This window comes from Homarus americanus, unplaced genomic scaffold, assembly GCF_018991925.1.
Source record: "Homarus americanus isolate GMGI-L3 unplaced genomic scaffold, GMGI_Hamer_2.0 scaffold20283, whole genome shotgun sequence".
Classification (NCBI taxonomy): Eukaryota; Metazoa; Arthropoda; class Malacostraca; order Decapoda; family Nephropidae; genus Homarus; species Homarus americanus.
This window is the reverse complement of record NW_024742166.1, coordinates 169,493-187,500: the sequence shown is the minus strand read 5'-3', so window position 1 is coordinate 187,500 and position 18,008 is coordinate 169,493. Positions and strand designations below refer to the sequence as shown.

Below are 18,008 nucleotides of genomic sequence, written 5' to 3'. Positions count from 1 at the left end.
GCACAGGCATTAAAGATCAAGAGAGAGAGAGAGAGAGAGAGAGAGAGAGAGAGAGAGAGAGAGAGAGAGAGAGAGAGAGAGAGAGAGAGAGAGAGGGTATGGGGAAGAAAGAGTGTATGTAGGAAAAAGAGAAAGGGGGTGTGGTTCAGAGAGAGAGAGAGAGATAGAGGGAATACATGAGAGAGAGAAACACATCGAAAAAGAGAGGGGGAACCAGTGCGCATTACAGATAAAGAGAAAGGAGAAAAGAGAACGAGGGAAACAAAAAAATAAAGAAAGAGAGAGAGAGAGAGAGAGAGAGAGAGGTCAAACACGAACCATCACAGAGGAAGAATATTCCCCAATGCTAAATCCAAGAGTTTTTAATAATTTGTCACATTGTCATGGCCAGGCCTGTATTGTTTCTCTCTGTTCAGGCGCGCGCGTGTGTGTGTGTGTGTGTGTGTGTGTGTGTGTGTGTGAAATAATTATATATTAATTAACGGTTTATTGAAAAGTTCTGCAGCCCGAAGGCTGAAATATACATTGACATATACATTGGTGATGTGTGTGTGTGTGTGTGTGTGTTTGTGCTGCCATGCAGATTAAACTTGGTTGGTATAAGGCTACGGAAGTAAACCCCGAATGAAAAATTTGAGGTGGAGCCCTGCATCAGGCAGGCATGCTTAGAGAACTCCAGTAAGACCACAACGGCAGTATAGGCGGAACAGGTGACCACTATGGGAACCTAACGACTACACCGGCAGACGAAAGCAATGCCTGATGGACAGGCTACTAAGGCAAAACCCAACAAACGGGGCTATCGGCCTGATGGACAGGCTACTAAGGCAAAACCCAACAAACGGGGCTATCGGCCGTCCATTGCAACTCTCCATCTCCCCAGTTGTTGCTCCTGCCTCACCACATAAATCAACTCACGAACAGCCATCATCCAGCTCATCATACTTCTCAACATCATCAAAATCCCTATACCCCCAAAAGTCCTATGGCGATGGACAAGTGGCGACGGGGACAGGCAGAGATGACTGCCAGGAATCTCGAGTCACAAATCTGCACATAGACGGCATAGATAAGATGGTCGTTTATGAACTGGGATCTAGGCAGCAGTGCAATCCGGTCCTGTCTGTACAACTGAGCAGCCCTTTCGAGGAGTCATTCTGCTCACCCAACATGAGGAGGGAGCTAGAAAAGGTACCCTAAACATTGCCTGCCGAATGAACCAACCTGATTAGGAAACTGCACCCAGTAAAGTCATCTTTATGTGGTGGAAAACAAAATCATAATCACAGATCCAAACATAAGCAAACTATACAACCTCTTATGGTCGCTGCATTCCATGCAGCGACCATAAGAAGACCCACACTTGTGGCAAAAGAGCTGGCTAGGTATAACATCGACATAGCAGCCATTAGTGAGTCCCGGCACCCAGACGAGGGTCAACTCACAGAATGGGGGCGTGGCTATACCTTTTTCTTGAAGGGGAAGCCAGCTGTGGAGAGAAAGTGCATTTATGAAGTTGACTTTGCCATCCGCCAATACATCCTACATAGAATAACTGAAATGCCTATTGTGATCAACGAGCGCCTCATGACGCTCCGAGTCCAACTGAATTACTCACGGCATGCCTTCTTCATCAGTGCTTACACCCCAACACTGGATGCAGAGGATGACATCAAGGAGCCCTTTTATGCCAACCTTGACAGAGTTCTAACCTCTATCCCTAGAGAAGATAAGGTTGTGTTCCTAGGTGACTTGAATGCCTAAGTTTATAGTGATACTGACATTTGGCAGGGAATCATAGGAAGAAATGGACTAGGTAAGTGTAATCCTAATGGCCTACTCCTCTATAGCAAGTGTGCTACACACAACCTCATCATCACCAATACCTTGTTTAGGCAAGCCGAGAAGTTCAAGGATTTATGGTAACACCCATGATGCAAACGCTGGCATTGATTTATTGACTACATCATTGTCAGAGAAGGAGATCGCCGAGATTTCCTCATCACCAAAGCCATACGTGGCTCAAACCACTGCGACACTGATCATCGGCCCGTCAGAGCCAAGCTGTCACTTCATGTTGCCACAAAACGGCAGAGGCAGCAAACCTCTAGAAGAGGTTTTAACACTAAGCATCTGAAGGATCCAGCGGTAGCACATGGGCTATTCTCAACACAGTTATAACAAAAACCTACAGAGACCCTCGGCCAGACAGAAAGAATAACACCAGGACTGGTGTGATGAAAATGACCCAGAAATCAATGTACTCGACGATGATAAATGTGCTGCTTTAACTGACTGGCAGAACAACCCTCAGTCTCGGACCAAAGCTGATACCTTCTGCAAGAAGAAAGCAGAAGCCCAGCATATACTTTGCAATCTAAAGAACGACTGGTTTAAAAATAAAGCATGTGAAACACAAAAAGTTGCAGATCAACACAAGATGCGCGATTTTTTTATTCCAGTAAAACAATTTATGGGCCAGTCACTCATGGCGTATCCCCCTCCACTCATCCGATGGTAACTCCCTAATTAAAGACAAAGAAGGCATCTCTTACTGATGGAAAGAGCACTATAATTTGCTGCTCAACTGAAACACCGATGTGGATGTCCTGACTACCCAGCAGGTCCCTCACCATCCAGAGCTGACTCACCTCAGCTATCCTCCATCCCTGGATGAGGTAGCAACTGGCATCAAACAGATGAAAAATAACAAAGCCTCAGGGCCTGATGGAATCCCAGCTGAGGTGTATAAAGCAGGAGGACCTCTGCTTACGAGCCGTCTCTACTCTCTCCTGGAGAATATATGGGAAAGGGAGGAAATCCCCAAGCTCTTACTGACGCCTCCAACGTCAAAATTTATAAGAACAAGGGAGACCGGTCAGACTGTGGCAACTAACGCGGGATCTCGCTGCTGTCTGTAGCTGGCAAGATTATCGCCCAAGCCTTCCTAAACAGACTTCTTCTTGACGCGGAAAACTTCGACCCAGAATTCAATGTGGTTTTAGACCATCACGTGGCACCACTGACACGATCTTTGCTGCCCGCCAGATACAGGAAAATGCAGAGAACCGTGTCGTTACCTGTACATGGCCTTCATCGACATAACCAAGGTCTTTGAGTCGGTCAACAGGGAAGCCCTCTGGCGGACCCTCAGCCGTTTTGGCTGCCCACCAAAATTCATCGCCATTGTGAGGCAACTCCACGATGGCACGAACAGCAGTGTCCTGCACATTGGCACCCAGTCTGAGTTCTTCCCCTTCCAAACGAGGGTAAAACAAGGATATATACTGGCACCAACTCTCTTTTCCATTTTCTTAGCTGCCTTCCTTACTCATGCCAGTGCCAATTTTGCCGGCGGGGTGGAAATCGAGTACCTGATGAAGGGGCTTTTAAACAAGGGGCTTTTAAACAAAAAACGACTCCAGTCAGGAACAAAGTTGTCAGCAGCCTCCATTACTAATCTTCAGTACGCAGATGACCTCACCCTTGTCTCTCATACTAAACACGACCTACAGGAGATCCTGAACACTTATGCAGATGCGTTTGCACACTTCGGCCTTGAGGTGAATGTACATAAGACTAAGATTCTCTTTCAACCTGCCCGTGGTTCAGCCACACCTTCATCATCCATCCAGCTTAACGGTACTAAACTCTAATGTTACCCACTTTCGATATCTCGGCTATCACCTGCCCACCACCGCGGACATCGATGAAAAGATTCAGCATCGGATCAGATGTGCATGTCAAGCCTTTGGCAGACTCCGTACCCGTGTCTTCAGCTGTAGGGAGCAGAAATTATCTACAAAGTTACATGTATATCGAGCAGTGGTCCATACAGGAGGCACCTCAAGGCACTTCAAAACTTTCACCAATGTAGTCTATATTCCATCATCCGAATTCGCTGGGAAGGTAAAAGAACAAATGCCAGTATTCTCGCTGACACCAACTGTAGGAGCATCGAGGCTACCATCATCCATGAACAACTCCGTTGGACTGGCCATGTTACCCGCACGGACGACAATAGACTGCCAAGGCAGCTACTTTTCAGTCTCCTAACGAATAGTAAACGTAACGCTGGCGTGCAGCTGAAAAGGTATAAGGATAGTACTGTATTAAGACAAACTTGAAAAAGTGCCAAATCGACCCCTTCACCTGGGAGACGATTACTCCACACCGTAACGCTTGGAGGAGCACCACACAAGAAGGTGTCAATACTTTCAAGTTAGCCTCAGTGCAAGCCGAGGCAGACAAGCGTCAACGCCGAAAGGAAACTGCCGCCGCCCCTCCCGCACTAGATGTAGCCCTCCACACGTGCAACATCTGTGAACGACCCTGCCGGTCCCGTATCGGCCTCTTTAGTCACCCCAGAACTCACCAACGAAGGTGACATCCTCAATAACTCATATCATTTTATCATAGCTGGATGATCGTCATACTCGTTTCCGAGTGAAAAAAAGTAGTAGTAGTAGAGAGAGAGTGTGTGTGTGTGTGTGTGTGTGTGTGTGTGTGTGTGTTTACTTTGAGCAAAAATACAGGTTAATGAAAAATAATATGAGGTTAATTCTCTTGAAGATTTTGTCTATGTCTGTGTCTGTCTGTCTGTCCGTTCTGTCTATCTCCCCTTCGCTCTCTGTCTGTCTGCTTATCTGTCTCTCTCCCTTCCCCGTGTATTTCATTTTCAGTCTTCTCCTGTTCGCTTAATTTTTCATTTCACCCTTCGTTTTCTTTCTCCTTTCCTTCTCATCCTAGGATTATCACACAATCCCATAATCTCAGTGTAATTACAGACAAGTAATCCCGTAGCATAATTTTAAGCCGGTGAACTTGACTGGCTCATCAAAGACTTGATTATCATATCATGTTAGAGAGAGAGAGTTAGCTTCTCTTTATAATCTACTTGGCTAAACCGTTTATTTAATACTGACAGCGGGTCACATAGGCCTGGCGGCACGTTGGAAGTAGATTGAATAGGAGACATTGTAAAGTTGGCTAGCTAGGGGGGGGGGGGCAGGTCTTCTGCTCCACGAACTAGCGATTCTATAGGACAAAAGAACAAGCTATAGACAGGAAAAAATCGTTCATATATTTTTTGCAGCATATCATTATTATTGTTTTCATCATTATTATTATTATTATTATTATTATTATTATTATTATTGACTTTGTTGGTACAGGTACCTTATTTAAGAAGCATTATTTCTTCAAAACAATTATTCCCTGGTGACATTCAGAACTCTTGATTCAGAGTCAACAAGGGCTTTACACACTGAGCCAGTTTTCATGCTCTTAATAATATGCTTCCATAAACAAACTTGAAAATTAACAATTATAAGGAAATTCATGATCAAATATACTAAATCCGACATTATTATTATTTTTTTACATACAGGTATTCAATTTTTTTCTATTTTTTCCATCTGAATCTGTGATAGTATGTGCACGTCTGTATGTCTGCCCCTATTGTGTTTTTAACAACCATTGAAAGATTAACTTTCACAGGCTTATTGGTTCAGGCCGCCACTCACAATACTTTGATTTTACCATGTTTTGTACCTGACAATAACAGGGTTTACGCGGTGTAATGGACGGGGAATATTATCTCTCTCTCTCTCTCTCTCTCTCTCTCTCTCTCTCTCTCTCTCTCTCTCTCTCTTTGTCTGTTTGTCTAATTATTTATTCACTTATAATTACCATTACATACTAGAATATTAACTACACTACAGGTACTTGGAATAACAAACTAAATGTTATGTTATATTGAATCATTAATAACACATTGCTCTCAGCCACACCACAGCCACACCATTCACCAGAGACAAGACTCAGGAATAAAAGGAAGTAGAGTAAAGAAGGAATAACTGGAACACTGACTTACACTCCAGGTAATTAATTAGTATCATCTTACCTGAAGCGTTAGCCATTGTGTATCATTATGGAGAGAGAAAAAACACCATGAAGAGATGATATTTATTATATGTGAAATTTGGTTATGAAAGCCTTTGAAAGTATAGTAATAATATAATCCCTGGAGTGCAGTACTGGCCATGCTGCCTCTTGGTGTGTCAAAGGCTTAGTACATAGTCATGCGTATAGGACCCACGTTCACTTTTTAACTACTGTAATCACAAACTCGAGTTTATTCATCTAGAAAGACATAAGTGAACGAGAGTATAAATTCTTGTAAGGATAAAACTCTACAATGAGGTCGTGTGGCAGGATAAATGTGATAATTTAAGGAGCGGCATGATAAGTCACAGGAAACTCACAGGAAACATCAACATATGGATAAAAGAACAGCAACAAGTGGACGCATTACCCACTAAAAAGACAAAAACACTCGGAATCATATTGTATTATTTCTCTGTAAACGTGGAATTTCTTGCATAAATAAATTCCTGGGTGATTTAAGCTTTCAAGACTCTCCAAACAATTGAAAAAATAAATCTAAAAAAAATTACAAATGAAAATGCCAATATGTTCTCCCTTCCTTCCCATGCATAGTGTTAAAAAAAAAAGATCTTTTAGTGAATAGGTTTCTGAGAGCCATTGAGTTTTTTCCCCAACACTGTCCAAAACAGTATGGCTTCACGTGATGTGCTTTTGGGAAACTTATTTACCACAAGATTGGATGCCGGTGGAAGTCTAGGTAAGGCGTGGTGAAGCGTCGGTGTTTGAGAAGTATATTCCTGTATTTTAGGAGATACTATTTCCTGGGTGTTACGTAGGTTAGGTTAGGTTATGGTTAGATGAAGCATGTTATGACGTGAATAATCCTATATGTATTACAACGGATATCCAAATTATTAAGAAGAAATAATAATAATAATAATAATAATAATAATAATAATAATAATAATAATAATAATAATAATAATAATAATAATAAATAATAATAATAATAATAATAATAATAATAATAATAATGATAATAATGATAATAATAATAATAATAATAATAATAATAATAATAATAATAATAATAATAATAATAATAATAATAATAATAATAATAATTCGATGAATAAAAAAGCCCATTTAACGTAATGAAAAAAATGAATAAATAATGCAAATGAATGGAAGAAACTAAAATTGACACCAATGTCAATGATAAATACATTTAAAAGTAATAAATATTTCCTAATTACGCGGCAATAATCACAAATTTATATCATAAACACCGAATTACAAAACGATTACATGAAAACCAATTATCTAGATATATAATAACAAAACAAAATATACAATGACTTACGATATCACTCGACAAAGCATACAATGACTTACGATATCACTCGACAAAGCATACAATGACTTACGATATCACTCGACAAAACATACAATGACTTACGATATCACTCGACAAAGCATACAATGACTTACGATATCACTCGACAAAACATACAATGACTTACGATATCACTCGACAAAGCATACAATGACTTACGATATCACTCGACAAAACATACAATGACTTACGATATCACTCGACAGAGCATACAATGACTTACGATATCACTCGACAAAGCATACAATGACTTACGATATCACTCGATAGAGCATACAATGACTTACGATATCACTCGACAAAACATACAATGACTTACGATATCACTCGATAGAGCATACAATGACTTACGATATCACTCGACAAAGCATACAATGACTTACGATATCACTCGACAGAGCATACAATGACTTACGATATCACTCGACAAAGCATACAATAACTTACGATATCACTCGACAAAGCATACAATGACTTACGATATCACTCGACAAAACATACAATGACTTACGATATCACTCGACAAAACGCACTACATATGGACTTACGATATCACTCGACAAAACACCACTCGACAAAACATAATATACAATGACTTACGATATCACTCGACAAAGCATACAATGACTTACGATATCACTCGACAAAACATACAATGACTTACGATATCACTCGACAAAACATACAATGACTTACGATATCACTCGACAAAACATACAATGACTTACGATATCACTCGACAAAACATACAATGACTTACGATATCACTCGACAAAACGAAGAAACACAGACCGTCAGCCGCCTTGAACAGCCTCCTTCACGGGCGTCAAAAGATCCAGTCAGATACTTGTCGACGTGTGTAAAGGAAAGTCAAATATTGGTTGGGATCTTACCACTGGACAGAGGGGAAGGAGGGCGAAGGAGGAAGAAAAGGAAGAGGAGGAGGAGGTGGAGAAGGAGGGGTAGTAGAAGGAGGAAGAGGAGAAGGTGTTTGTCTGGTGCTTCTGAGGTGCCGACGACAGGGAAGAGAAATTGGGCTGGTCTTGCTGGATGTGGTAGGGAGAGAAGGGGAGAGGGAGGGATGGAGAGGGAGGAAGGGAGAGAGGGAGGAAGGGAGAGAGGGAGGAAGGGAGAGAGGGAGGAAATAAAAAGAGGAGGAGAGGGGTAATGCACTGTGGTCAGAGTTATATTTGTGTGTGTGTATGTGTGTGTGTGTGTGTGTGTGTGTGTGTGTGTGTGTTCCTATGCCTGTACCTGCGCATAAACTCGTTCTATATCCACCTACAAAAAAAAAAACATAGAATAAAAAAAAACTGAAAGCAATTATATCACTTTTGTAACATATATTCAAACTAACGTAAAATGTACATTAAAATCACTCCCAGCCTTTGTTGTCATCCATCATAATAATTACCTCTTAACTTATATATATTTTAAAAGACACTGAGTTGATGTGTTATGATAATTATGGACACACACACACACACACACACACACAACACAAACTAAAAAATATTTAACTTTCTTTCATAAATTACTGATGGTTGTTTCATTTTTTTTTACTTTCCTCAACTAATAAACTTTTAATTTAGCATTTTGTTAATCCAGGTATTTTTTATTTACTCTTAGGTTAGAATCAATGGTCATGGTTGATACTCTTAGTTTTTTATATAATCATTTTCACAATTTACTTATTTATATTTTATTTATTTATTTATTCATTTATTTATAACCTCATTAGATGTTTATAATGATTTATTTTTACTTGACAAAGTTCCTGGAGAGAGAGAGAGAGAGAGAGAGAGAGAGAGAGAGAGAGAGAGAGAGAGCCACCAAGCTCAGTGTTGTATAGGGTAATAAATCTCAAGATATTAAAGCCGTTTGTCAACTCCAAGGACAGGAAGTAATGTGCAATGTTGGTTGATGAGAGAGAGAGAGAGAGAGAGAGAGAGAGAGAGAGAGAGAGAGAGAGAGAGAGAGAGAGAGAGAGAGAGAGAGAGAGAGAGAGAGCCATAAAACAGGGTCGGGATAAAGTGGCCCCGCATTAATCTCTGGGATGTATGACTTCCACTTTTCTCGGAATGTAAGACTCTACCGTACTACAATGGATGGCTACGTGTGTGTGTGTGTGTGTGTGTGTGTAACAAATTTACCCCCAAGAATATCACAATAATGAGAAACAAAACGTCTTCAGGATCTCCAACACCTGGCCCTAGAGACATCTCCAAGGGACATTTCTAGGATCTCCACGCTGCTTTGGTGACCCCCCTCCCTACCTCTCCCACCCTCCCTCTCATCAGCCTTCTAGGTAACAGGACGGAGGGAGCGTCTCATTGCCTCCGTTGACTCAATTACATCTCCAACTTCTCCTCTGTGTGCGTTAATCTTCCTCACCATCTGACACCAACTTTGTGTTCATCCTCCTCATGGGGTCCACCGCCTAACTGAAGGATGGAGCGAGGTGGGGAGGTGAGGTAGTGAGGTGGGGAGGTGAGGTAGTGAGGTGGAGAGGTGGGGAGGTGAGGTAGTGATGTGGGGAGGTGAGGTAGTGAGGTGGATGGGAGGTAAGGTGGTGACGTAAGGAAGTGAGGTAGTTAGGTAGGGAGGTGAGGCAGTGGAGTAAGGAGGTGAGACAGTGAGGTAAGAAGGTGAGGTTATGAAGAGAGGGAGGTGGTATGTTTACATCTGTTTGTCAATCATCAACCATTTGTTTACCTTTGCGTGTCGGTAACCACATTATTTATTCAACCATTGTCACTGTCAAACAACCCCCGTTTGTCATAACCCCGCCTTGTGTTCCCTTAAATATAATAAACAACGTTTTTTTTTTTTGTACATGCTTGTCACTGATCCTGTGTCGTTATTTACAGAGGATGCGCCATTATGCGGGATGGTCGGAGGACAACGAGTATTACCTCACTATGAAGGAGATCCACGCTGACTTCTTCGAGTGTCTCTTGGAACACGTAGGCAAGATCGAGCCTGACAACGTACGGTCACTTCCTGTGTCGTTATTTACAGAGGATGCGCCATTATGCGGGATGGTCGGAGGACAACGAGTATTACCTCACTATGAAGGAGATCCACGCTGACTTCTTCGAGTGTCTCTTGGAACACGTAGGCAAGATCGAGCCTGAGTACGGCTTCGGTAAGTTCGTCAGCTCAACATTGATTTCACCTGCAAAGTGTCAGCTCTAACACTACTTACTATACCTAAAACACATCTAATCTGAGCCTAAAACCATTTCTAAGAAGAGTTAGTGTTAAGACTCATTTATTACTTTCTGTAGCATATTTTCTAGATAGTGGACAGACATTTACAGCGTACATTTATCTTCTCTTTGTAACTGTTCGATTTTCCAGCCTAAAGAAACAGACACATAAAGACATAAGTGTGATGGTACACTCTTCAGTCCAATCATCTTCTTATGTTTCCTTTAGGTGTCCATTTCTTGCATGCCGCATCGCTCATTGGTCACTGGGCGCACATTATGGAGTTCTAATGGTTTCTTATTAGCCGCTGATGCTGTAAAGATGATGACGGATGGCGCAAGGTCCCGAACTTCCCTGTCCATTATTTTAAATTACCTTTATCTATTCTTTCTCTCTGTCTGATCTCGTGTTTATTATCTGTTTACTATTTATCACATCTCTTTTGTCTATGTTTTCTTTTGTTTTATGTAACTGCATCTGTCTGTCTCTTCTAGCGGTTAGTTTCTGATATTTTCATTTACTTCTTCAGTAGATTTGACTTTCCTTTTGTATTTTACTTCGTTATACTAGAATCTTGATAAGTCTATTACAAGGCAGATTTATATAAGTGCTGTGACCTTAAGAACGAAAATTTTATCAGTCGAGTGATCGGAACATTTATTATCCCTCTGAGTAATCCAGGTCCCGACTCCTTGTCCCTCTCTGCTCCATTTAACTCTCTCTTGGGTCCGCAGAGTTTGACGTAGACCGAATCCCAGACCGAGTCCAAATGTACCAATGGCTCAACATGTGGGGGAACCTCACTCACGGAGCCAGAGCCATGGTCGACTTCCCTATCTGGCTCCAAATCCTTCCCAAGATCCTCTTCAAGGTCATCAATAGGACAGGTAAGGTCTTTAAAGCTCATCATCAGTACAGGTAAGATCTTTAAAGGCCATCAACAGTACAGGTAAGGTCCTTAAAGGTCACATGGAAAGTCTTTATGTGAGGTTTTTGGAGGACAATTGTTGAGAAGACGAGATGAACGTCTCTCCTGGTTATCACTGTAAGTGCATATAAAACCGCGTTCAACTATTTGATGTAGAAAGGCATGTTACAATGTATGCACTTATGAGATTAAAATAGTGATTTCTTTAGGTTTCTTTGTGAAGAAACAATTCTTTCTTCTACTCTGTTACACTATAAAGATGATTTAAATTTCCATGACTGGCGGTAAATAAGGAACTTGTACATACTATGACAATAAGAGTTGCCAGCAGTATATGTTTTATGAAGGCCAAATATTAAAGCCAGAACCAACAAACTATGAAAATATAAAGGATGAAGAATATAGGAAATTATATCATAAGGAACCAAAAACAGGAACGATGTATATAACATTCTTAACTCCGTCCATTATATTATATTGAAAAATTCATCATTATGTCAGATAAACAGAATTTTTACTCTTTTAAATCATCACCATCATCCTGCTGAGAGAGAGAGAGAGAGAGAGAGAGAGAGAGAGAGAGAGAGAGAGAGAGAGAGAGAGAGAGAGAGAGAGAGAGAGAGAGAGAGAGGCGTTCATCACAAATCAGGTACATATACGTATTAAGAACTAACTACTATAATATACTATCTCCAGCTGCACTGTTAGATAATTATACCAATACAAACTACCATACGACATAGACATATTTACAGGTAGGAACTAACACCCTCTTCTTCTACAGACGATGGCATTGTGTCTTACGAGGAGCTGCGGTGTTTCTATGCCCTCTTTATCAAGCTCCCAGAAGACCAGGTGGACAACATTACCGAAGAAGCCTATCGGGCCCTCACCTCGGTCAGTGATGGTGGTGGTAGTGGTAGTAGTAGTAGCAATTTAATAGTAGAAGCAGCAGCAGTAGTAGTAGTAGTAATAGTAGTAGTTTAATAGTAGTAGGATAGCTACTTATATATTAGGATATTTAATTTTAAGGTAATAAAATGGAGGCGAAGGTGTGGCTATTGGGGGAGGCTGGAGGCCACGTACTAGTAGTAGTAGTAGTAGTAGTAGTTAAACAGTTAAGTCTCTTTATAAATACATCACATATTCTAAAGTTTAGTAACACTTATGAATACATTTATGGCGGGTGTATTAGTATAATTGACTTTCAAGTATTATAAACATAAGCCAGACAGAATTGCATATCAAAACTCAGGAAATCATTAATCTGAATCAAAGAAGTTTTCTTTAGACGTGTTTACATTATATTCCTACAAGATAAAAATAATTATCATAACACATCCCAATTTTTAACGAAAATATATGTTGATGTATTTACCCATTAAGTATGAAGGATCTCTCTGTGCTGAATGAAATCTTCTGACGTTTGCCAAATAAAATATGAAAAGTGGCATCCCGTCGTGAAGAGGTTCGAATTATGCAAAGTCGCAAACAAAGTATCATTAGCTATTAAAAAAAACTCAGGTCTGCTTATTCGCTCACAATTTCCTGTCTTCTTTACTCATACATCTTCTCAACTCCTCAACACGCATCATGGATATAGAGGGATAAATTGGTCACCTGTACAGTATGTGATCTCATCCTCTCTACCTATTTCACTCCCAAAGTCTTGTCGCCTCGTGCTTTCAATAATAAAACTTAGATATTATTTAAATGAACAATACAGAGAAAGACCTTTAAGGGTTACTCTAGCCAAACATCAAGATCTAGAAGCAGCTTACGTGTGTGTGTCTGTGAGAGATTGTTACGTTCGTTTACAAGTATTAAATATCTCAGCCCCATTTACCAGATTGTTGTATTTTAGGTTACCCAAAAAATTTATACCCGGGTTTTATTTCCTTTTTTTTTATTTGACAGCTTTCGTGACTCATTATAATGTTTGGTCTACGTTTACAGAGTGGCGACTTCCCTCTAACTGAACGAGTGTATCTGATGGCTTTTGCAAACTTCCTTTTGGGCAAGACTCCACACGGGCCTGGAAAATACATCTTCGGAGGCTTCAAGGACAGTGAAGTCGGGCTCTTCCAGGTGGACTACTCTTGTCTTCTAGAACCAAAGGAGGACTAGATCTCCAGCTTTATTTCATGGAATACTCGAGGAGTGATTGGCCCTTCTTGTCCTAAACTTCCTTGTAAATTTGATAATTTTTCTACGTTACTTATGTCTAAACAACTAAGATTAAATATAATTAAGAAACTTCCTTAAACGTTTGATAGATGGACATTGGACTTTACATCTGAACTTGTCTTCTTCTTCGCCTGATACAGCCAACTAACATACCATCACCATGTTATATCCCGCTGAAGTACGGTTGTTCTCATCTCTTTCTTCTTAAAGTAGATTCGTGTTAATGATTTTATTCTAACTTGGAATACACAATTTCACAGCTGATGTAAGTCTTAACATCAGGTTCTGCTGCCCTGAATATGGAAGCATTATGACTGGTGTGATCTTAAAACATAATTCCGAGAAACTGCAACTTTTGTCTAGTGGAGCACTCGGGGGACTCAATATATTTTAGTAACCCTTGAATAAGACAATGTAAAAAGAAATAACTATATCAAGGTATTGAATAATTTGTTTTATTAGTATTTACTTGTAATACAAAGCTTTATGAAGTGCTTGAATCGCATATTTCAAAACTTTCAGAAATTCAAGTGTAAAAGTTTGGGTTTATCTGTCTTGAAAAATTTTCAATCGAGAAAACATGATAATTGATGAAAAATAATTAGCAGTTCTTGGGAAAAACAACAACAGAAAAACACAAGTGTAGGTTATTCATGTGTTTCAGAATCAAGATTTGGAAAACTCTGTGACGTGTATCCTGAAGCATTTTTACACTATGAAACGAAAAGCGAGTGCTAGAGTTATATATTTGTGTCATGATAGATTTGGAAACTCTCTATAGCACACATTGTGATTCTTGGTGCAGGAAGTGTGTGAAACATGTACTCATTGTTCAGATACAAAATACATGTTATTGTAGATTTGGAAGATTAAGTAAAGAGTGTGTTTGTGAGGTAAGAGAACACCCTCTGTCACTTAAAAGAAAAAAAATCATAGAACGACTTTAAGAAATATTGTGTGCAAAAACCACTAAATGTACCAACCCTTAATGATTTATTGAAGACTTATTGAATCTGTAGCCCAGTGTACTTCCTACGTTGTCTGCCGCCGTTGGGTTGTTTAAGAGATATTTGATTGAAAAGAAAAACAAACACACATCCACTCACTTGGTGATCATTATGCACCATCTTATTGTTTCCTTCATTAGACTTTAAGAAGAATTAGAGCCTTGTCAGTCAGCTTTATTACTTATAACGGCGCCGTGCTTATACCTGGATCTGCTGTGTGACACAATGGCCATTTATTTACCTACGGTCTCTCTTCCCGCTTTATTAAGGCCTTTCCCTAAGCACACTCGCCTATCATTCAGCCAAATATATATACCCTGTCACTGTTTTGAGATTGTCACACAGTAATGAATACTATCCATTCACAGAAAATAAATTCCATGTTTTGCTTAACAACTGTCAATAGCTTATCAACAAAACAGTGTCTGGTTATCAACGGATGTGTCCTGTTGAAATTTCTGTTGTACATCTTGTTGTGTCTTGACACTACGGCTGTACTTTAAGCTCACAGCATAGATGGTTTATGTTAGCATAAAACAATATTTTCGCTCAGTCGTGGTGTCTGGCCTAAGAAAGGAACCTTAACGAAATAGAGGCTGAGCAACTCTGAGAGGACACGACCTTGAGAGGAAGAGAAGTGAAACAGAAGGAAATTTTGGCCTGAGAGAAGACAAGGTAAGGTAACAGCGAAGAGAGAAGAGAGCTGTGTTACAGCTAATTGTTGGAATCATTCTTATTATCTGATGACGTAAAACACACGAAGTAACCCCGGGAGAAGGACTGTCGTGAAGACACTGGTCACTAAGTGTCAAACTCACATATTTACGGTCAAACCGTACAGTACATTAACTGTGTGTGAGCCTCACCACTGCAAGATGTCAATAACAGGTGGGTTGAAAGGTGTTAGTTCAGAATATAGTTCTTCTGCTGCCTCACTTCCACATGTATAGTATATTACGCGACCTTCAAGACGTACAGCTTTTAAAGTGCATGAGAGATCCTTTCAACCACAGCTCATGTCTTGATCGTTCACGAGCGTCATCTTATTTTGTTGCCTAAGAGACGGACATACTCTGTGTGTGTGTGTGTGTGTGTGTGTGTGTGTGTGTGTGTGTGTGTGTGTGTGTGTGTGTGTGCTACTGCTAACATGTGTGAGGTTGCTCTCTGAATATCGCCAGTGATCAACTTTAAGGGTTTAGCTTTAACCTCCCGCCATAAAGTGCTGCCTGTCTTAGTGTTATTGTCGTAAGGCTGCTCTTTCTTCGTGTCCGTACTGATAAGCTCGGATAATTATCACTGAGCGTTGCAAGGATAAACGCTGACAATCCTTAGTATAAATGGCCAATAGACTTCTTAAGAAGCTTTTTACTGACAATTTAAGGAAAATCAGCTGATCAATGTAAGAGAGAAAGACGTTCAACAGATTAGCTGAGACGACACCTTTAACCAATCAGCGGAGGCGACATATGTAAAGTAACTCAGCTAATTATTGGCAGCTTCTCTCAGTAGAGGTTAAACAAAGGGCTAGGAGGTAATGTGAGAGTTCTGAGATATCACCTCTGTTCTGGTAGTGATGGGGAAATGAAACGGACAGAGAGAGAGAGAAAGAGAGACAAGCGAGAGAGAAAAAAGAGAGGCAAGAGAGAGAGAGAGAGAGAGAGAGAGAGAGAGAGAGAGAAATAAGAGAGAAAGATAAGCAAGAGAGAGACAAATAAACAACAGAGAGAGAAAGATAAACAAGAAAGAGAGAAAGATAATCAAGAGAGAGAAAAAAGAGAAGCAACAGAGATAGAAAGAAAGGAAAGAGAAACAGAGAGAGAGAGAGAGAGAGAGAGAGAGAGAGAGAGAGAGAGCAAAAGTGAGGGAGAGTGAGAGAAGCAAGAGAGAGAGAAAGAGAAGCAAGAGAGTGAGAGAGAGCTCAGAGTACTACCAGTGTCAGCAGCGTCCCATCATATTTGCCGTTTTACTTATCAGTCGGGAGTTTTTCCTGCTGCAGGCTGCGCGGCGCTGCTCTGATGGTCAACACACTGCCTCTTGGTTGTCATGTCACTTACATTGGTAAAATAGAAAGTACAAATACTAGGCAATAGAAAATCACATGGAAAATTCACGAGGCACAAAGCGATTATAAACTAGTTAATTGAAATTCTCATAGAAGATAAACATACGTAGTGAGAAGAGGATAGACAGGCAGCTTAACGAAAGATGCAGTCTGTTTTAGAATTTTCCTATAAGCATCTTTCTATCACACACAGCTAACTACGGAAGGAAGATCAAGCTATTGGACAAGATTGAGACAAAGAGTAGTGTGCTCTCTGACCACAATACAGCGCCTCGAGTACATCGGCTTGCGAGTTTTCTCCCCCCTTAACGACATAGCAGTGGAGTCTTTCTATTGCACTTGCTGGCTCTTCTATCTCACGCGGAGGTCAGTAGGTCACCAGCCACAATCAGTGTTCCTTCACTTTTCCTTCCATACCTCCCTCTATCCACACTGATCCATAAATAACGAGAGTTTATTGAGCACGCAGCAATGTTTTACAATTTATTTAATAAAGTTATGCTCCGAGAACCAGCTAAGTGCGAAGAGAATGGTTTCACTGTTATATGGTAAGGTATACAATATTCACCCCTGGCTTAGCTCCCCACAGTGTCCTGAAGATGTCTTGCACAGCGTACAAAGCTGGAGGTCTGCCTTAACTCTCTTTGTATACCTTCTCATAAAGATTTTTCCTAAATAAATAAAGTGTCTGAATATAACCTTTGCTTTATTGAAATAAGAAAAAAAATCACTCCCAAATAAGTTTTTTCCTCTCTTATGTTAAAAGACGGAAATAATATTTAAACTTATGGTTTTTCTTAGATAAGAAAACAAAAAAGATTAGACAAACCTTTTTCTTTTTAAAATGAATCATAACTAATTTCAAGTTAAGGTTTTCACACACACACACACACACACACACACACACACACACACACACACACACCTTCACACACACAAAAACTTTTATTGATTTTTTTTTTTTTTGGGGGTGGGAGGAGGAGGATACTTCTGACTATGACTGGCCACAGACGATCACGTAGATCATCAAAATACTTATAAATTAATAGAATTATAGAAAACCCAACTTAACCTAATTCTGGCAAGCTGAAATGATGATAAATGTATAAAATATTTCATAAAGCCATCTGTGTAAAATAACTTGAGGAATTTAATAATTATTACATGATATACCTGTCAAAAAATGATTTAAATAAAATAACACGTACCGCTGTGAGCAACAACTATAACTAATTTCAGGAAATATTTCGGAAAAGTAATAATGTTAAAGTTGATTAAAGACCAAGTTGAGTGACGGGAAGCGACTGACAGGAACACTGTAGTTCA

General features: G+C 40.0%; 1 protein-coding gene across 1 annotated transcript in view; it reads left to right on the top strand.

Moving 5' to 3' along the window:
- LOC121876512 overlaps positions 1-16,270 on the top strand; it is a 72,106-nt gene extending 55,836 nt beyond the window's left edge. Inside the window, exons 4-8 of the mRNA XM_042381656.1 lie at positions 10,156-10,281; positions 10,313-10,433; positions 11,233-11,385; positions 12,211-12,323; positions 13,383-16,270. Coding sequence (XP_042237590.1) covers positions 10,156-10,281; positions 10,313-10,433; positions 11,233-11,385; positions 12,211-12,323; positions 13,383-13,553 — 684 coding nt within the window. The 3' untranslated portion in view covers positions 13,554-16,270. The remainder of the gene's footprint in view (positions 1-10,155; positions 10,282-10,312; positions 10,434-11,232; positions 11,386-12,210; positions 12,324-13,382) is intronic.
- The last annotated feature ends 1,738 nt before the right edge of the window (positions 16,271-18,008 follow it).